Source organism: Psammomys obesus, unplaced genomic scaffold (genome assembly GCF_907164565.1).
Source record: "Psammomys obesus unplaced genomic scaffold, mPsaObe1.curated_primary_1811, whole genome shotgun sequence".
Taxonomy (NCBI): Eukaryota; Metazoa; Chordata; class Mammalia; order Rodentia; family Muridae; genus Psammomys; species Psammomys obesus.
Genome location: NW_026586589.1, coordinates 7,190,152 through 7,211,512, shown reverse-complemented (window position 1 = coordinate 7,211,512; position 21,361 = coordinate 7,190,152). Strand labels below are relative to the sequence as shown.

The 21,361-nt window shown below is 53.5% G+C and overlaps 1 protein-coding gene across 3 annotated transcripts in view; it reads left to right on the top strand.

Annotated features, from left to right (window-relative positions):
• Dlgap4 (DLG associated protein 4) overlaps positions 1-21,361 on the top strand; it is a 148,043-nt gene that overhangs the window by 90,317 nt on the left and 36,365 nt on the right. For 2 of the 3 annotated variants that reach the window (XM_055602198.1, XM_055602199.1), the window contains exons 4-7: positions 1,377-1,621; positions 2,490-2,604; positions 3,585-3,635; positions 6,440-6,680. In XM_055602198.1, coding sequence (XP_055458173.1) covers positions 1,377-1,621; positions 2,490-2,604; positions 3,585-3,635; positions 6,440-6,680 — 652 coding nt within the window. Of the gene's footprint in view, positions 1-1,376; positions 1,622-2,489; positions 2,605-3,584; positions 3,636-6,439; positions 6,681-15,955; positions 16,957-21,361 lie in introns of those variants that run through there. The other variant, XM_055602200.1, reaches the window with a different exon arrangement.

Below are 21,361 nucleotides of genomic sequence, written 5' to 3'. Positions count from 1 at the left end.
ATGAAGGAGTTCGGTGGCTGTCAGTCTGCTCCCTTAGTTTAGCCGTGTCAGGGAAGTGTGGCCTGCACCCTCTCCGCACGGTCTGGTTGAGTCCGAGACCCCAGGAGAGGACTATGGGCCTAGGGGCTTGTGCTGCCTGCTGGGTGACAGCGTGAGCAGGCAGGTTGGCCACGAGTTCTGAGCAGGGATGCTCCAGGCCCTGTCCCCAGGGATAGTGTGAAGGGGGGGTGGACCAGCTGGTGATTTGGGATGGAGAATTCACAGGTGACTAGCTGGCTAGGTGGTTGGCTGGGGTTGGAGGGAAGGCTGAGTTTGGGAAGTGGGTCCTCGGCAGGAGGGCGGCCACTGGCATCAGGGGAACAGGAAGGGTGTGGCACCATCCGGTCATGGTGATCAGGGAGCGTGCATTTGAATCCTTGACGGAGGGCTTGCTGTGTGCAGAAACCTGGGGACCTGGCATTCTCTGGTGTGTGTCCTTGAGAAGGTGTGAAGTTTGCTGGGAGTGTCTGCTGAGGGACACCAGAGACCAGCGAGGCTTGTGCCTGCCCTGAGTGTGGTAAGGCGTGTAGAGAGGGCAAGGCTCTGGCTTCTGAAGCATGTCCGTGTCAACATGTGCCCAAAGTGACCGTGTACCCAACAGTGTGAGTCAAGGGACCCTACCTCAGAGCAGCTGACAGTGACGGCCGTGGAGGGCAGCGGGGTCCCCTCAAAGCCACTTAGAACAGGGTGACCAGAGATGCCCTGCAAGCTGTGAATCGCACTTCCCTCCATCACAGCCCTGTTCTGTGCATGGGGGTCCCCGAGGCTCACAGGAAACTGAGCTATTCTCCAGTTTACTGAATGGCTAATGGGCAAATACCCCTGCTTTCTCTACCTCAGTTTCCCCATCTAGAACAAAAAGTGTTAACTGACCCTGGGACTTCACAGTTGTCGATGTGCTGGGGGTCTCTGATCCCTCTCAGGAGACCTCCATTGTAATGCCAGGCTTTGATTCAAATCTTGGGGGTTCTGTAGGTGGCTGCCCTCCTTTGGGCCTGCTGTTCCTAGCACAGGCTCATAAACTGTCCCCTGGAGTGTCACAAGTGCAGAGAGGGGACACAAGGAGTGCCCCCTTAGCATAGCTGCAGTGAGGCCATTGTGATCAGTTTAGCTGGGACAGACCCAGCTTGAAATCCCAGAAGTGTGAGCTGGAAATGCATTGCGTAGGGCCAGCACCGAAGCTGTGAACCCAGGTCCAGGCCTTCTGAATCTGGGTGATCAAGGACAGGAAAGCCAGCAGAGAAGGCACGGGTCTGTGCGAACCCATTCTCTGAGTGATGGTCTGGAGCCAAGCTGACCGCTACCTCCCATCTGAGTCCTGGCTCTGGATATTCCAGGTACCCGGCGGAGGTGGAGAGTGGAGCACCGCGCTGCTGTCCCCTCGAGAGGTAGACAGCACCGCGGAGGGGCCCATTCCGTGCCGGCGCATGCGTAGTGGCAGCTACATCAAGGCCATGGGCGACGAAGACAGTGATGAGTCCGGCGGTGGCAGCCCCAAGCCTTCACCCAAGACCGCAGCTAGGCGGCAGAGCTACCTGAGGGCCACGCAGCAGTCTCTGGGAGAGCAGAGCAACCCCCGCAGGTGAGCCGCAGAAGTACAGCCCTGCTGGAACCCCGCCCCTTCGTGTAAGTCCCGCCCCTTGGGGATGCTACCACCCTAACCTAACGGGAGCCCCGGCCTGCCAGTACCTCCCTGAGGAAGGTCTCAGGGCAGCTGTGCCCGCTAGGCGAGCCTCGCACCGCACTGTGTCTCCCGAGCGCCTGGCCTGCCTTCCCTTTGGCCACCCTGGGAGGCCCCCGCCCTGCAGGTGAACCCTGTTTCTCAGCCCGCTGTTAGGGCTTCCTCGTGCTGCTAACAATTTATCTCCAAACAAGCCCCACTTACAGTGAAGCCCTGCCCATAGTCAGAACTGGGCTTACTGGCTCAAGTAAATTCTGCCATAGGAGCACAGGGAAGTTCACTCCCGCTGAGGAGTTGCCCAGGAGGTTCCACCCCTCACGACTAGAGCCAGGCCTTGGTGAGGAGTTATAGTAATGTCACTGACTGTTGACCTTGGCCTTGCTGGCTGCTTTCATCCGAATCCTGAAAGCCTTACCCCAGCCCAGCAATGTGTCATCCCTTATGGAATAAGTGAAGAGGATGAGAATTTTACAGACTTTGGACCAGCCTTCAAGGCCTCCAATTTATAACAGGCAAATTGCAAGGACATGCTGCCACCTTGAGGCCACAGTGGACATGACGGTTGAGGGCTGCCTGTTTGCCACAGATTTTATGCAGTCTCCCAAAGGCGTTCTCACTTTGCTTGGAGGCCCGCACCTCGCCCAGGCTGGCAGCGCCTCCGTTTTTCCCTTTACCACTGAATAGTCTTGGACAGTCTTCTCCCTCCTGGCCTCGGTTCCCGGGTTAAATAGAGGATGGGCCGAGCCCTGTCTCCCCCTCTGCCTCCCAGGAGTCTGGACCGCTTGGATTCAGTGGACATGCTGCTCCCGTCCCAGTGCCCCAGCTGGGAGGAGGACTACAACCCCATCAGTGACAGCCTCAATGACTCCAGCTGTATCAGCCAGGTAATGGGGACTACAAGGCTGAGCTGCTGCCTCCTGTCCCAGGCGTGGCTCAGATGTGCCCTCCTCAGAGAGGCCTTTCCTTGCCACCCGGCATACACTGTTCCCAGACCCTGCTTAATGTGTCACTCGCTGGAATTATATTAGTTTACGGACTCATGCCATTCTGCCTCCTGACTCAGGGGTCGGCTTACACACTGTCCTATTCCTTGTAGGTTCCCATCACCTAGCCCAGCACTCAGCCAGGCAGAGGCTCATTAGATGTTTGGGTAGGCATGTCATGCCTTACCTCACGCATCTTACCTGCTCTCTCCTCTCTGTCTTCCTGTCTGGCCCCTCCTGTTTCTCTCTCTCTCTCCCCCCTCCCTCCCTGCCTTCTCCCCTTCTCCTTTCCCCTCCCTTCTCCCCCTTCTCCCCGCTCCTCCCTCCCTGCCTGCCTTTTTCTTCCCTAGTTCACCACATTTTCCTCTAGGTCCTCTGTATGTCTCCATCTCCATAGCTCTGTTTCTCACACAATCTTTCTCCATCCCTGCCTGCCCCAGACACCCAAATTCCTTTGCCCTTAGTTATATAGAAAGGCATCTGGAATCTGCTGTGCTGGGGGTCCCCCACAGACTTCACCCACTGTTCCTTGTCCAGCCCATTCTCTTCTAATTCAGGGCCCCTGACCATTCCCTTCCCCCAAACTTCACCCCTAAAAGGTTGAATGACTTAAGCTTCGTAGGTGACCCTAAGTTACATACATCCCGGGAAAAAACGCTCCTGGGTACCATCTCTGTATTTGGACTGGGCTGCCTGCCCAGGTGAAAAGAGGCAGGCAGCGCACCCACGGTTCCAGGAAGAGAACATATCCTCAGTAATGCCAGCCCCAGAAGTGAGCTTCCTGTGCCTGAGGAAGCTAAGCAAAACTAGAGACCAGGGGAGGGGGACGGGGAAGAGAAGGACCTAGCCTCCCTGTAACCTGCACCCTCTTTCTCCTGCAGGTCTTTGGACAGGCTTCCCTGATTCCCCAGTTGTTTGGCCATGATCAACAGGTCAGTATGTTTGCCACTCTCTTTCACCCCAAACCAGAGTACAGGGCTGGGTCTTGGGCCTTTAGCCGAGTGGTCGAGGCACCCAGCCTGGATAGGTCCAAGCAGAGCTGCTGTTAGAAGGGCAGCCCTGTGAGGACGGAGTTGAGGTGCACATCCTCAGCGTCCTGACCCGTCCCCTGTGCCATCACTTCACTGTGTCTCCGTTTGTTCTTAAAGCTGGGAAAGCATGAGCTAGGTTCTAAGGGTGGACAAGAAGTTGTTGCAGGACAATGGAGCATCTCCCCTAATGTCTCCTGCCTCCCCCTGCAGCCTGGCTCAGGCCAGGGAGACTGGTTGGTCAGACACTCCCAAGCTGGTTTGGTATCAGCTGGATGGTGATACTTTTTCCTCAAGGTCCTCCCTCTGCCTCTCTTTCCCAAATCCTGAACGAGACCGGGGAGACCTTTGTTTGGACAGGTTGGGGCCTGGGAGGCATCCTCTGACAGGTTCCAGATCCCCTGGATTTTGCCTTTTCAGAGCCCCAGCAGGGCCTTCAGGATACAGGGGTGTTGACATGAGTGTGGAAACTTTTCAACTTTATAAAAGTTGGCAGCTGTGATGCCGGCGTGGCTGTACCCATCTGAATGACACTTCCTGTAGACACCCCCTCCTGAAGGTGGTCCCTCTCCTTCCAGCCCCAAGGCCAGAAAGTGGGGCAGGAAATGTACTCAGAATTCAGCCTTCATCTCCATCAGGAGCGGGCACGTCTCCCAGGACACATACCACACAGTGGCAAAGCGAGCGCTTGCTGTCTCCCGATCCCACAGTCTGTGCTGTGCCCCTCCCCACATCACACTCCATAAGGGGTGCCCTGTAAGCCAGGCCCTTCTCCATCCTGTGGTTTCCATAGCTGTACTGTAAACATGTGAAGACACAGGAAGCCCCCAGGGAGACTCACACAAACTCCTTGACACCCGTGGGCAGTTTGGGAGCATCTTTGCAAACATTTATAAACGTTTGCTTGCTCCACACAGCCACCTGCAATATCAGGTGCCCATGACTGGCAACCTTCTGCTGATGACGTCATCTTGGTTTTGTTGTTTTGAGGCAGGGTCTCATATCCCAGACTAGCCTTAGTCTTCCTGTGAGGCCCACCTAGCCTTAGCATCCTGATCCTCCTGCCTCCAAATCCCAGGGACTGAGATGAGCAGCTGCACCCAGCTCTTGTATAGTTTTGACAGCACTTTGAAATTAAGGCTGTGTTCAGCCCAATTTTATAGATGGGAAAACAGAGGCACAGAGTGGGTGATTTGCCCACTTGTGTATTATAAGGGAAATGATGGGCCCTCAACTGAAACCTTGGCAGTCTGCTTTTGGAGCTCCTCTGTTATGGTGCCACTCCAGAGCAAGGCCTTGTCACCCTGGGCAGTCACAGAGGCTCTCAAAATACCCCGCCTGCAGCTTTGAAAGAGAACACCGATGCTTTAATGTCCTCTGTAGGTGCATTCTGGGTATGCCATGTGGCCTGATTTTAACTTAGCAGATTGTCCAGTGGAATTGGTGGTGGCCAGTGTTCAATGCATGTTTGTCCCTGTGGCTTCTGACCCAGTGAAATGTGGCTAGTTTGAGTAGCAAACTTTATTCGATTCTAACGATTTAAATCTAGCTGGCGTAGTCACACATGGCTCATAGCTACCATTTTGGACAGCACAGTTTCAGACCTTTCCAAACACCTTCCCAACTGTGCGAGGGGCCCTCTAGGTATGTGACCTAAAGGATGCACAGGCCACTCATTACCCAGGCTGTTCCATTTCCCACGGACAAGGAAAGGCGGAGTTAGGAGAGCACAGGGCTGCGGAGGTCATGCTGCCAGGTTATAGCCGGCCCAGATCCATTTTTACTCCACATACCGCTAGTTCCCTGTGCCTCCGCCCCTAGCAATGGGCCCCTCCGCCTTCCACCTAGTGTCCATCTGTGGTCAGCTGACTGTTGCTTATGCTGTGGGGCTTGTAGCTACCACCATGGCCTGAAATGGGAGTCAGTAAGCCCTACCAGAATCTTCAGAGAGTATGTGCGTGAGGCCCATCTGTGTCACAGCTCTAGCTTCCAACTTGCAGGATCCTGGGTGGTCATCTCTGGAGGGATGCTTAGCAACTGTGTAATCGGAGATGGCAAATACAGCCATTCTCATATTGCCCTGGTAGACCCTCTGCCACTACCCTCATTCCAACCCATTTTCTTCCGCCAGACTACTGCATCAGCTCAGCTCTGGCCTCTGCCTCCCCTCCAGACCCTCTCCCCACACCACAGCGCCCAAGGGATTACTAGTCCTTATACATTTGGAATGCTTGTTCTGTTCTTCCTCACTAGGTACCCTTGACAAGTATCTTTCTCTCATTGGCCCTTATGGGTTTGTTTGGTTTGTTATGATTATTGGCATTATTAGACTCCACAGTGGTAAATATCCACCACACCTAATAAACCCCCTTTCCGTCATTCAGGGCAGGCAATACCAATGGATTGCAGACCTCTTTCATGCTAAATTCAGGTGTGATCTTAAACTCTTTCAGTAGATTAGTACAGACAAGATTTAATCTTGTTAACATCCTGTAATATTCCAGCATTCTCATTGTAGATGGAAAAACTGAAGGCCCACACAGGTGAGAGGGGCTGCTTACTTTTTAAGAGCCCACTTGTGCCCTGAGTGAGGTGGGAAGAGGACAGATGAGGGAAGGGTCAGCTAGGAAAAACCTCCAGCCCTGAAGCTGAGTAGACCGGTAAAGCCTGGCGATGCCGGCCTCTGACGCCTGCCTCTGTCTGCACAGGTCCGAGAGGCAGACCTGAGCGACCAGTATGAGGCAGCCTGTGAGTCGGCCTGCAGCGAAGCTGAGTCGACAGCGGCAGAGGCACTGGACTTGCCGCTGCCCAGCTACTTCCGCTCCCGCAGCCACAGCTACCTGCGAGCCATCCAGGCAGGCTGCTCGCAGGAGGAGGACAGTGCCTCCCTACAGTCCCTCTCCCCACCGCCCAGCACCGGCAGCCTCAGCAACAGTCGCACGCTTCCAAGTGAGTACCGCAATGCAGGAGGATCGGTGTTTTGTTCCATTTCTCGGGGGAAACTCGGGAAATGTGCAGGTGGGCAGCCTAGAGAGATGCTGGGGAGGAAACCATAGGTCACCACAAAAAGGATGGCCTTGAGGCTGAACTTCCCACCAGCTGGCAAACTGAAGCCTAGGTGGCTAGCAGAAACAGGTTGTCCGATGGGCAGATGACGGAGAGGGCCCTGCCTTCCTCAGCTTGTTCTGACTTCTCTAAAGATGGCCCCAGTGCAAGCAGGGGAAGGAGCCATTCTTTGTGTGCAAGCCAGGCAAAAATAGAAAGTCAGGCCAGGGAACTGTACGAAGTCTGGGTTCATTGAGACAGCCTTGAGTTTAGTCCCTCTTTCATATCTCTTACCCAGACCCTAGAGAGTCCTGGGGCACTGGACTATGCAGGAAGCTGGCCTGCAATGTTCTCACCATAAACAGGCCCTAACTAATAAACATCATCTCCCGGGGTGTGACAGGCTCAACTCTATGACAGTCAAGGGCAGTGGGGTTGGGTTGTGTACGGAGAGATGGCCGCTTTAAGTGCTCAGCTGGTATTTGATGTCACTGAGTAAACCGGAGTCCCGTGTACACACGTAACCAACACTGATTAAACGAACTGGTCTGTTCAGGGAACAGGGAAGAACAGTAGTCCCACTGCACCCCACGCCCACACCCTCTGCAGGTCCCTCATCCCACCCTGAATGGTTATCTTAGGGTGGATCCCTAAACTCTGGCCCTTTTAGACCTGAAGGAATAGCCTCGTTGTCAGATAGTAAGAGTCTGGCCTAGTCTAGTCTCAGAACCTCAGACTAGTCTGCGGCGAATCCTATGCAGCTGCCCCTGGGCCTGCCGTGGCTGGAAAAGCCTGGTGGGGAGCTAGGTGTCGTGGTTGGTGTTTTCTCTGGGTCGTGTTCACTGTTGTTTCTGGTTCTGGGTCTCTGAATAACCCAAGCCACAGTCTGGATTCCTGTCCTGTTGGGAAGGGGCTTCCTGGTACTTTCTTTCCTGGCTGGCGTGGGCAATGCTGCTTCCTTCTCCCCTCAGTTTCTCCGTCACTTGGCCTTTGGGTGGGCAGTTTGTCCTAGGACAGAGCCCTCTACAAACAACTGCAGCCCTCTCCCTGTAGCCCTTTAACTGTCAGAAAAGCCGTGTGGTTGCCTCTTGGAACATGGAGTATGGACTATTCCCCTAGTGCTTTTATTATAGACCTGCTGTCATGTAGGCGGACCAGCTACTCCTTTAGAAGTCTCCAGGCTGGGGTGGAGGCTGCCATTCTGTGGCTTCCAAATCCAGGGAGCCCTGCCAGGCTGTCCCAGAACTCTGCTGCAGTCCCATGGGAGTCTCAGGTAAAGATAATTTTCTCCATATTCTCACATCCCTGAGAAGTCTTTTGGGGAGGGGGCATTGGTTTTGTTGTTGTTGTTTTTGAGACAGGGTTTCTCTGTGCACTCCTGGCTATCCTGGAACTTGCTCTGTAGACCAGGTTAGCCTCAAACTCTGAGATTCACCTGGCTCTGCCTTCCAAGTATTAATGAGATCAGCTTAGAAGGATGCATAGCATCCACAGAAATTCACTGCAGCTAAGCCCTCACACACCTATTTGCTCCAACCCCCATTACTAATGAGTGCGTGGACCAAAGATGCATGATTCCTGCACATCCCAGAACCCAGAACTAGGTCCCTCTGTGGCTTAGCTCCTGCTTGAGTAACACTCCACAACAGACATCATACAATGGACATTCTCAGGTTTGTCAGTCTCGCTCTTCTGGGACCAGCGGTCTCCTGAGAGCAGCAGTCTAGCCAGGATGTGTTCTTCTCATGACGGCAGAGGGAAAGAGGACAAGTCTAACTAACAGTCCAAGCACACTCAAGGCCCAGCATAAGCAAACATGCCATCGGCCAAAGCAAGTTGTGGAACTGAGCTGGAAGTCAAGGGTGAGGCCCATCTTACTCTTGCAGAGGAGACTGGCTCCTCTGGCAGAGTGTGGCCACCAAGGACCAGCGGCAGTAATTCAGTCTGCTACGTCCCACACGTGTAGTCTTGCCTCTCTCCTACGGAACACACCTCTCCTACCCAGGGTCCCCCCAGGCTTTCATTCATCCAGTATCGAGATCCATGATTCATGCCAGATCTGGTTGCAGCTCCTCTTGATCCACCAACCTGCGAGCTAATAACCCATGTCACCTTCCCTATGGCCCAACATTCTCTACCCCCAATGAAAACGAGACTTAGCAAATAAAGACAGGACAACTGCCCCTCACATTCTGTTCAGAAAGGAGAGAAGGGGACTCACTCGGAGACTTCCTGACTCAGGGTGATTCTCAAGCCCTTCTGGGCAGCCTGATGTGGACATCCTGGAGATAGGTGAATATTCCTTAAGATTTCCTACCCTGAGAAATGAACTCTGGGCCTCTGCCTACTTCTTCCCTGGGAACAGTAGGATTCATCTTCTTTAGCTGAAGCTGATTGGCCTAGCTCAAACACAGTTCATTTCATTTAATTAATGCAATTTAATTTCATGTAACTCTTTATGCCAAAGTCATGTCCACAGCCATTTTGAGTCACGCCCCCCCCTTTACTTGATTACTTTGCTGGGCATGCTGGGATTCTGTGGGACTAACCATTGAACTTTCTGGCAGCTCCTCTGACCACCTGAAAAGTTTTTATTTGACCCCTTGGAACTGGAGTGGACTGGACTTACAGGAGTTGTAGCCAAACCCCATCCTTTTCAGGAATATCAACTGCTTTTGTTTTCTTTTTCTTTTCTCCTTCCTTCCTTCCTTCCTTCCTTCCTTCCTTCCTTCCTTCCTTCCTTCCTTCCTTCCTTCCTTTTCTTCCTTTCTTTTGAGATAGGATCTTTTTTCTTCTTACTTTTTTTTAATCACAGGTCATTCACTTGTATCCCAGCTGTAGCCCCCTCCCTCTTTTCCTCCCAAGAGATAGGATCTTACTTTGTAGCCCTGGATAGCCTGGAGCTCTATGTAGAGCAGGTTGGTCTTGAACTCACAGAGATCAGCCTGCCTCTGCTTCCTGGGTGCTGAGATTAAAGGACTAAGCCTCGGCACCTGGCCTGTGTGGGATTTTGTTTTGATCTTTATCCCAGGCTATATCTTAATTTGAGAATGATCTACTAGCTGGAGCCTGAAGTTGACAGATCTATTTTCCAACTCGGCAATTTCTAGGCCCTCTCTATTTCCCCTAAGTATCCATGACAGCTTGGATGTGTCTTTTGTGAGTTCTTCTCTTGTGTAAGGCCTTATGTAAAGAAGCCAGATCTGGCCCCAAGTGTATCTGATCACTTCAAGACACTATAGGTGAATTTCCCTGGACTTCTGACCCTCACTGAACCCAGGTATCTTTTTCCAGCCTCCTCTAAGAGTTTGCTCATCATTTCCTCCCTGCTTGGTCCTGGAGCAATGTGGTATATCTTGGTTGTTACTGTAGCCACACTCTACTCTGTACCATCTCAACGTTGCTGCGGAACAGACAAGCACTTGCTCATGAGTTTCAGATCAGCTGGCTCTGCTCCATGTGTCCTGTACCCCAGGGCCCAAAGGCTGTTCAGGAGCCACTGTCCCAACCAGGCCATGTTCTTCCCATGGAGGTGGCAGAAGGACAGGACAGCCTCATTTGTAACATATTTCAAGTCTCTCGGTTTCACATCACAAACAACCAGTTGACTAGAGCAAGTCACTAATCCAAAGCTTATGCCACAGAGATTTTGTGAGACATGGCAAAGGGTAGGAACACAAAGAACTAAGAATTGAGGGCACTGATTCCATCTCAGTGTCTGTCTGTCTATCTTTCTCTGCTTAAATCTACATTAAAAGACTTCTCCTTATTATGTGTATGTATGTGCATGCTGTGTATGTGTGACAGTGAGCATGTACACAACAGCTCGTGTATGGAGGTCAGAGGACTACTTGATGAAGTCAGTTCTCTCACACTGTGGTTTTCTGTTTTTGTTTCTGTAATTCCCACAGAGTATCACTATGTAGCCCTAGCTCTTCTGGAATTCACAGAGACCTGCCCGTCTCTGCCTCTCAGGTGCTGAGATTAAAGGCACTGGCCAGCCTGCCTGGCTCACTTTTTTTTTTTTAAGGATTTTATTTTTACTTTTGCACACGTATGTGTGTGAGTGTAGGTCCTGCGAATGGCAGGACAGGGCACAGAGGCCCTCTATAGAGCTGGAGTTACAGGTGGTTCAGCCACCCTGTGCACCGGGAACTGAATCTGGGTCCTAGGCAGAGCAGCCCATGCTCTTTACTGCTGAGCCAGCTCTCCCGCCCTTCCTTCCGCCTTCACGTCCGTCCCAGGGATCAAACTCAGGCCTCCAAACCTGCATGGCAAACTGCTTTATCTGATGAGCCCCTCCCTACCAGCCCCTGAATCTTTAAAGAAATGAATTCCATCTTTGCTTCAGTAAAGTGGTAATACTCCAACCAATCATAGAACACACACGCCCACAACGAACACACGCGTCACACTGTGCGTTCACACACTGCACATCCTGGACGAACAGGCATTTGGTGTTAAATGTAGGGAGGTAGGGCCCCAGTTGTTCTGTTTGGAGGTTTTTGCACAAACAAATATAATCCAGAAAGTATTTGTGCAACAGTGTCTCATACCTGCCGAGACACATGTGCTCATACATACAGAAAGACTGGCGCTCCGAGACCTGTGTATAGTGTGAAAATGGGTTTAGAAGGATGACTCGGCCATGCAAGCATAAGGCCCCGAGTTTGGATGGCTAGCACGGGGGGAGGGGTGGTAACACACCGACCTTAGTGTTCTGTTGCTGTGAAGAGACACTGTGACCAAAGTGAATCTTTTTTCTTTTGTGGGCGAGGGGGTTAAGACAGGGTTTCTCTGTGTAGCCCTGGCTGTCCTGAAACTAGCTCTGCGGACCAGCCTGGCCTTGAACTCACAGAGATCCAGCTGCCTCTGCCTCTCAAGTGCTGGGATTCAAGGTGTGCACCACCCCCAGGCTCAAGGTGACTCCTGTAAAGGAAGCATTTAATTAGGGGCTTGCAGACAGCTTCAGAGGCTTGGTCCATTCCCATCATGGCAGGCGAGCAGGCATCGTGCTGCAGAAGTAGCTCAGAGAGGCAGACAGGCACTGGGCTTGGCTTGTATTTTGAAACCTCAAAGTCCACCCCCAGTGACACACTTCCTCCAGCAAGGCCACCCCTCCTAGTACTTCTGATCCTTCTCACACATTCCACCAGTGAGGGACTAAACGAGCAAATGTATGAGTGTGTATTCTGGTTTAAACCACCACAGCCTGTAATTCTAACCGCGAGGCGGCTCTAGTCAGCCAGCCTCGCCAAACCGGTGAGGTTCTCAAAAATGAGGTGCAGACTGAAAATGGCACCCAACGCATATACACCCACCCAGGTGCGCGCACACACATAAATGAACAAAGAAAGCTGTGACCACGCACGTACACCAACGCTCCCCACACGCTTGCACACCTGATTCAGCACACCCCTGCACACAAGCTGTGTGCCTGTGTGTCTCCGTCAAAGCCCACCCCACACACCCGAGGAAAGCCTACCTCAGCAGACACCCAGGTTTCCCGCAGCGACCACCGCATACCTGCTCCTCTTGTGCTCGGCAGGTAGACTCACCCACCACCTAGGAAAACCAAAGCCACCAGATGTCCGGGTCTCCGGCCAGAGCTGCAGCTGGCCCGTGTGGCGCTGCTGCTTAGGACACTTTGCCACCATGTGCTGAAAAGTCACCACGGTGCAATTTCTACTAGAATGGGTTCCTTTATGTCCATCTGCCAGACAAATGTCAATGGTAATTATGTAATTTGATTGTGTCCTTATTGAGAATTACACCGTGCATATGCCCTACAGGCATCCTTAATCGGGGTAAGACCTGTACAGCCATACACGGTGGTTCTGCCTGTACTCGCCCCCCTCTACACAAACTCACACCAACACGCAGCCAGTGTTCCTGCTCAGAAGGCTCCCCTCCTTACTACCCGGCCCCCCGATTCGTTCTGAGCCCGAGTCGCCAAGAGGCACATAGCTCTTTGTCTCTCCACCCCGAGCACGTGTGCTCACAGACCAAATGTAGGCAGGTGGGGAGACGTGGGAGCAGGGTGGATACTGAGGCAGCGGGGGCCCAGCAGAAGCAAGTGCTCTCGAGTGGTGGAGGCAGGGGATGTAGCTGGCAGCTTCCCAGCGCTATTGCTAGCACCGCCATCCTCCCTCCCCCCTTCTGACCCAGTTTCCACATTCCAGAAATAGCTCTGGCAGGTGACTGGCAGGCGGATCAGCAGTGGCTCAGCTGCCACTTGTACATGGCCCTCCGCAGCCAGAGGACACCTGGGAGGTGGCACGGCCTGTGCTATGACCCTGCCTCTGGTCCTGCCTCTCCCCTCTTTATGCCTCTGCAAGAAAGCAAGAACAGCTCCCCCATCCCAGTCTTTGCCTTCTGTTTTTCCCTCAGCCTGTTTCTCTTCCTTTCCTTCCTCTCAGCTTCGGGCTTCCCCCTCCTCCTCTCTATGTCTCTCCCACTCCCTCTGAATCACATCACAGATTCAGAAGCTGAGCTATCACACGGGGGCCTCAGCAAGTGGTGTGGGGGTGGGAGGGCTGCCGTGTGGCACCCTGATCCTGCCAGTTACATTCTCTGTATCTTCAAATGTGAGACCGGTCATGAGCGTGCACACACATACACACACACACACACACACACACACACACACACACACACACGATCACTCCCTGCCCATACTGGAAGCTCCTGGCAGAGCTGGATATGTTCCAGTCTAGGAAACAGTCCTGCTCCCTGCTCAGAGGCCCAGGGTACTTGTTTCAGTGCTGCTGTGCACATTGCCTGTCCCTCCCCGGACCTCATATTGGCATCTAGACCTTGGGTGTGAGGAATGGTCATATCTGTGACCATCCAAGTCACAAGCGGCTTGCCCTCTTTTTCTTTTTTCTTCTTCTTCTTTTTTTTTTTTTTTTTTTTTTTGGTCCCTTCACCCATCCCTCTGAACTCTTCTGGTGTCTCCAATTCCTTTCCCCTGCATATATACATAGGAAGGGAGGCTGACAAAACCCCGTGGTCTTGTCTCCCACACCTAATCTCTGGCTATTACACCAGGGATTCCTGTCAACTCAGCCCATCCAATCCCCAGAGTGTAAGGGCAAACACCTTGTAATTTGTGTGTCATTTCTGGTCCCTGGAGCTAAGGGTTGAGATTTAATCTGAGTTAAGCAGGTTAAGCTTGCCACCATCCATTAGTGATGTCTGCTCTGGCCGGAGTCACATACACCTTCTCTTCCCGACTTTAACCCAGTCAGCCATACACACACTCTCACACACAATCACACACCCACACACCTTTGAAGTGGGGGTGGGGTGGTTCACAAAGCCACTGCGGCCTAGAGGAAGTGTCACAGTCAAGGTCACTCAGCAGATATTGTCAAGGAGATGTTTCTCAAAGCGCTGAGTTCTCAGTAGGGGTTAGCAAGGAAGCAACCCAAGGATGTGACAAAGAGCAAGAGAACCATCTGGCATAGGAGCAAGACGATTTGAGGCTCTCACGCTGGTCAGGCAGGGGGCAGTGGCCCTGTCAGGGCCATAGGGTCAGAGGTGATAGGATTCAGGAGGCCTTCTCTGGAAGAATGTCAAATTTTCCTACTGCAGCAGGCACCTCTCCTGAGAGGACACTGGGTAGAAGGCAGGCTTCCCCCTGGGTTCTATCATGCCCTTGTCCCAGATGTTCCTAGGTAACTGAGTGCCTACTATGTGCTGAGTGCACAGATTATCACGGTTCAGATTTTTAAGCAATCCAGAGAAATGGTGATCTGACAGGCCTCCAACCCAGCTGCCAGTTCTGGGTGCCCAGAACAGGACAGTTATTATCTGGAGAGGACCCTTCATGAACCTCCCTCAGGAGAAGCCCAGGCTCACACAGGAGGATCTGAGGCCGGTCTGCCAGCCCTCTATCTCAGGCCTGGTTCCAGCTAACTCCTCTTTGCAGGAAGGCTAGCCTGACTCGGAGCTCCTGGGCAAGGGCACAGTCAGTGCACAAAAGGTTCCCATACACTTTACAGGACTCGAAAAAAGTCAACACCAGAAGTATGCTACCATTCTCCCAGCACCAAGGTCTCACACTCCAAATTGAAGCTGCCCATGAGTTCTTCTTTTCAAGAAAGTGAGCTGGATTCAGAGGGTCAAAGACTTCATTATGAAAATTCTGTTTCCGCCTAGTTTCTCTCCAGGGGCCACACAGCACTGACAAAAGAGAAAGGGGGACTTGCCCAAGGTTATAGAGTTGGAAGGGTGGAGGTGGGCTGACCAGGGGTGTCACGGTCCAAGACAGAATTTACTTTCCTCTTTCCTAAGTAAAGCAAACGAAACTGGGTAGCATGGTGTAGCCAACCGCTGCTTTTAAAGTGCTCAGTGCTAGCATCAAATGAACGTGTCGCTCTCGTCATTATGTCTTAATGCAAAAGGAAGCTGTGTACAGGAAAGTGTTACCTTCTTCGTTCCTCAGCCCTCCATCAGATCCAGATGCAAGAAACGGGAGCCAGGCTTGCCACCCAGCATGGATCTGTGCCTGGCAGACCTGCTGCAAGCAGAGTGCCAGTCTGTGGGAGGGTAGGGGACTCGGGGAAGAAGCAGGAATCGCAGTGTGCTTTTTGTCATGTTTTACAGAGAATGACAGGAACTGAAAGGCTGAGCATCTCTAAGGTCACACAGGTGTGCTACTGAACCCATCCCTAGGACCCTTAGGAGCACAGCCAGGGACGAGGAGGGGGAGCAACCAGAAACTGATAGGTTGCGGAGTAGCTAGAAAGCCCACGGTGGTCTCCCTCTGAAGCCTCAGTTTCCCTACCCGTAGCCAGGCGTCGCGGCCAGGCTGAGATCGCGGGACCCGGCCGCCCCACCTCCCGTACAGACCGTGCTTTGCGTTCCTGCTGGAACCGGTTTGGCGGGGTGGTTCCAGAGGGCGGAGTCCCTCGGCTCGGGCATGCGCGAGCCGGCGTGGGCGCGCATTCCCTTTCAAGACCGTCCGGCCAGGGCGTGGGCCGCGCGGCACGCGTGCGCGCTTGCGCGGCGGCTCCGGCTCCGCGCGCCCCCTGGCGGCCCGGGAATCCCGGGCGGCGCGCGCGCGGCTGACGCGGGGGGCGGGGCCGGCGCGGGGCTTTAACCCGGAGGCCCCGCCTCTCGGGCGTACAAAACCGGAGCCTCGGGCCGGGCCGCGTGAGGGAGGAGGGTGAGTGCCCGCCGCTGGCCGCAGCAGCCGCCAGTCCGTCCGTCACTCCGTCCGTCTGTCCGACCCACGTCGTCGCCACCGCCGCGTCCTCAGCCCGGGCGCCCGGGGCCCGCCCAGCGCCGCCGGGAGCAGCCGCGGCCCCGCGAGGAGACGGGCGCCGTCCCCGCCCGGCCCTGCCCTACCCCGTCTTCCCGTCTGTCCGTCCGTCCGCCCACCCGCGCTTCCGTCCTTCTGTCGGGCCGCCGGCCCCCCGGCTCGTGTCCCCGCTGCGCCCGCTTTGTCTCTCCCTAGCTCGCTGTCTCTTTGTCTCTGCCCTCGCGCTCTCGGCCCCTCCCTCGCTCCGGGATCTCGGGTCTCCTCTCGCAGCGATCCACTCCTCTCTTACAGCCACGGCTTCTGGCACCCCCATTCTTCGGGACTCCCCCTTAGATCTTCTGGGGCCTCTCAGAACACACTCCACTCCCCCAGGCCTCCCCTGAGCCCACCACACGTCCTCTGGGGTCCTTCTTGATCCCTGTGCCCCTGATTACTCGGGCTTGCCGCCACCTAGTCCATATTTCCCCGGGGGGTTCCCTCTTCTCCGGGGCCTCCCATATCTGCCAGAACCTTTTACATCCCTCAGTGGTCTCCTTGAACCCCCAGTATCTTCCCAGCTCCCTAACTTCAGAGCCTCTGCCTTTCCTAGATTTGTCCGCTGTCGCTGTCACTGTCTCTCCTTGTTCTCCCAGCGCCCCACTTCTCTGGACCCGGTCCCCCGCCTTGCTCTCCGTGCCTCTTCCACGAGTCTGTGTCGATGGTCTCATTGCTGTCTTTGGCGTTCACGGTCTCCCCCTGAGCTTGCTCCTCTGCCTGGGGGGGTCTTGCTCCCTTGCTTCTCTGCCCGACCCCCTGTCGCCCCTTCTCTCTGCTCCTCGCCTCTCCCTCTCCCTTTTCTGTCTCTGCCGGGTCTCTGGGTCTCTGACCCCCATCCGGCCCTCATGGCTTTGTGTCTGGAGCTCTTGAAGCAATGTGAGTGGTGGGGTGTCCGGGTCGGGCCGGGCGGAGTCACCCCGCAGGCTGGCCGCGGCAGAGGCTCCATGGGGTTGGCGCTGGGGCAGGGGCTGGCGCTGGGGCGATGAGGCCGTGGGGCCTCTAGACCAGGGGGTTAAGGATGGTGGGGCCAGGCTGTCTGGCGAGGGGGGAAGGGGGCCTTCCTGCTCTGAGGCTTCTGCTTTAGTTGCTTGAGTGTGTGGAGGACGCCCTGGGCTGGGTATCCCTGCTGGCTTGGCCCTGCATGGCCTGGCACTTTGTGATTGCTTGTGGGCAGGCCTGGGCTATTTTGGAGCCTACGGCAGGATGTGATATCACTTGGGCGTTTATTTAGACCCAGCGGGGGGTGGGGGCTGCGTTCTTGCCAACTTGAGTAATGAAATTTTGCAGGGGGGTGTGGCTTCTTAGACAGCTGAGCTGTAGGGTTGTGGTCAGAACTTTTTAGGCTCCCCTGCTTGAGCAGGTGGACAGAGGTCTGAGAAACTTGGTCCTTGCTGAAACCAGGCTGAATTGGAGAGGAATTGACCTTCCGATGACCACCCTTGATGACTGTGCTTGACTGTCTTAGACTCTGAGATCTCGGTTACACCAGTCCAAAGGGTTTGACTTTTTGAGTCTCAGTTCCATCTGTAAAAGGGATAGTGGGAGGTGGGGAAGCAAGGGTTGTCATGAAAATCAAATGAGGCATCTGTAGACATAATTTGTAAACTGTCAACCTGCCTTTAAACAGCCCCAGAGAGAGAGAGAGAGAGAGAGAGAGAGCGCGAGCGAGAGCGCGAGCGAGAGCGCGAGCGCTTGCCTGAGAAGGGAACACAGCTGATGCCTGCAGAGCAGGGAGAGTGATCCAGGCCCAGGCCTCAAGTCCACTCCCACCTGGCTAAGAAGTGTGGCCACCTTTCCAGAATTCCCCCATGCCATGTTGTTCTTCCGAAGCTGATAAGTGGGTGTGCCCAGAGAGGTGCCTGTGCTGGGGAACGCTCGGGTTTTCTGTGTGCCGTCTGTTGTTTAAGGTTAGACCCTGTTAGATAGTGACACCTGGAAACAAAGTCAGCCAGGAAGTTCTTGTGAGCCACAGCTGCTTTCCTCTTCATGGAATACAGAGGCTCTGGTTGGAAGGTTCCGCTGAGAGCTGGGGTCTGCTGTCAAGGGCCCTAGTGTGTTCTAGAACTTTGGAACAGGGAGTAAGAACCGGTATTGTAGTCCCCACGTTTTGCAGATAAGGTTGGGTCTAGAAGAGCCAGGAGGACCCATGGAGGCTTGAACCCGAGTCCTGTCTCATGGCGCTGTCAGAAGTTACTATCTTGCTGCTCTTACCTGCTCTTGGTATATGACAGTCACTAACACCCGTGGATCTCTTTCTATGTACCTTGTAGTAGGCACAGTGCATGGATTGCCTGCATCCGGAAGGAAAAAAGGGCTTCGTACCTGGCTTAGAAGTGGAAGTCAGGATTCCAGTCCTCACATCTCAAGTGGTGACTGTCCCTTGAATGTCAGCTTCCTAATCAAAATTGGAATAACAAGTCTTGTCCTAAAACTGGTTCTAAAAAAAAAAAAAAAAACGATAGGATCTTTTTCTTTCTTTCTTTCTATCTTTCTTTCTTTCTTTTTTTTTTTTCCCCAGTTTCAAGGCAGAGTGCCAAGGTTTTGTTCCCAGTTCTGGTGCTAAACTGCCATGAGACTTCAGACAGTTGGTCTCCCCCGGGATTTCAGATTCTCAGGCCACCCGTCCATCCCTGCGCCTTACCATTTAAAAGTATTCCTGAGCACAGAGGGAGAGTGTACTGAGTGCTGCCCGCTGCACACTAATGGCAGCTGTGGGCTTTTATGGGCAAGGGCATGTGTGGGTTGGAAAGGCTTCCTGGAAGAGGCAGTATTTGAGCTGAGTCAGCATACCAGACCCAATAGCCTCTTATACAGGTGTTGCAGAGTGGAAATAATGTGTGTTTTAAAGCCATTCACACCTGCTTCTAATCAGTCTCTTCATTCAATGCCTGTGCTGTCTTGGGCAAGTTACTTTCTGTGACCTTAGTTTCCTCATCTGGACTCTGAAAAATCATTTATACCATAGGACTGTGGTGACAATTAAATGAGATTTTATATATATATATATAATAAAATCCTATACACAGTAGGTCCTCAATAAATGCAAGCTTTTCCCTCCTCATAATATCTGGGTCAGATTTTTCTTTGTGGGAGCAAGACATCCCCAGCCTGACTTCCCTCAGCCTTGTGGTTGGGCTCAGGTAACACGGAATGAGCCTTGATTTGTAAGCAGTAATAGGACTGATACCTCCAGGCCCTGTGAGGCATTGTGTAGTTCACCATCTCTTTCCTGATCGTTGCTCCTCACAACCCTCAGAAGCCAGTGAGGTCCTCCCTGTTTCACAACTGAGTGAAGAAGAGGCCCCACAGAGGGGTGTGGGCCCACTCTGGTTCTTGGCGCATGGCAGTGTCTGGGCAGTCTCAGGTCTCCCGGCTTCCTTTGCCTGCAGCATTACTTCAAAGTTGCTGCTTCTGCCTGGTAGCCTGTCACCCAGCTGCCAGTTCTGCCACCTGTTCTGCTTGGGTCTGTCTGACATTTCCCCAGTCTCTGAGCTCATCTCACATTTAAAGGCTTGGGTGGGGTGGGGACTTGAGTCATCACCTTCTCTGGCTTTTCATCCTGAGCAGCAACCAGACACTCCCTGAGGGCCACTGCCTGATGTGGATGCCACATGCCTGCAGGTTTTCCTCCCAGAAGCTGGGGGGGGGGGGGGGGACTTGGGAAAGTATCTCCTGGCTCTCGGGTGGCTCTGAATGTAGCTCTTCACTCCGCAGGGCTCCACACTGAGAATCTCCTGCCTGGCTAAGGCCTTTACTTGTGCCTTCCCGTGCCCTCTGTGGTACAGACTGTTGTTGCTCAAGGTTGTCTCCACCACCAAGTGCCATTGGAACATGAAGTGCTGGCCCTGTCTGTAAGCTCAGTTCTAGGTTCATACTCTTGTCTAAAGTGTGACTTTAGCAGGTCGCTTCATCCTCTCTGCTCCAGCCTCCTCATATATAGAATTCTGATTCTTCATCTCTATAGATTTCAGTTTCCTGAGCTCTGTCCCCAGAGGTCCTCGTTTGTCAGGTCTGGGGCAGAAGTGAATCCTGTCGAGCAGTCTGAATCGGAGAGCCTATGACTACACACAGGGAAAAGCTGAACTGAGAGTAGCTGGCACTTAATGATAGGCTACTTATTCCTGTTGTCTGACCCTGGACCTATCAAATTCCTGTGCCTTGGTTTTCCACCCACCTCGTCGGGTGATCCCTTGAGAAGTGATGGTTGCTACTGTCACCGTTGTTTTGGGCAAGCCTAGGTATTTGTAGCAGCATGTCACCTTCCAGCTGAACCCTCCTGGCAGCAGGTACTCGCAGGGCAGGGCAGGCTAGGCTAATGGCTGTGGAGTAGAGCACCTGAGCAACAATGAAGTCCAGTCAGCAGCAACTTAATGAGGTCGAGGAGAGGTGTAGTGTGAAGGCCACTCAAATTCCCAGGCTTCCCAGGGCTGGCTGGGCAGCCTTTCCTGATTCAGCCTGGGCTGGAATTAGCTGCTTTCCTCCCCTAACCATTTCTGGAAGACAAGGCCTCGTTGAAGACAATAAAACTAAATTCTAGAGCTAAAAGATGGTTGTTTGTTGTTACTTAGTAAGGAAGCAAGTTTGGGGAATAAGGACTAGGATCCCAGAGCAGGGCTGAGAGCCAGGTTAGACCTGTGGCTTAACCTCCCCTGGGGCCTCTTTCACCCCTGCAGTGGCTGGCCTGGTTTGATGAGCAAAGTGCTCCCAAGTAGTTGGACTGGGATGAGCTGGAAACTGACTTTGGGTATTGGGAAACCCTCCCTTATGGGGGGGGGGGGGGGGACGCTGCCTTCTCAGCCCAGGCTGGCTCCCTCAGAGTGAAAGGGGAAGAACAGACACACTAGTTCTCTGGTCCTGGGAACTTGGGGTCTGATGAGAGACAAGGCCTACAATTACAGAGACTGTGTGACAGTCTGTAATTAAGTGGCTGCTGAGGAAAGGCATTGTCTGAGAAGGAAGAGTGAGTGTGAGCCAAAGGAATAAGAGCCCTTTGAGGGGGCTGAACTGGCAGAGGCAGAGGGTGGGGCTGGCATTCTAGAGAATGACTTGCTCAAGGCAGAGGGGTGGGGTTGGAAGTTAAGTGTGTGTTTGGAAAGCTGAGTTTGCTTGCTGGTTTTGCTGATGCCTCCCGGGCTCTGGCTGGAACATCTAAGAGGGACCAGCGAGTTGTAGGCAGCATTGAACATCAGTAGAGTAGGTATAGAGTCAGAAAACTGGGATAGCACAACTGAGGACCCCTTCAAGATGTTGATTCAGGCTGAGTGACTGGGAATGAATAAAA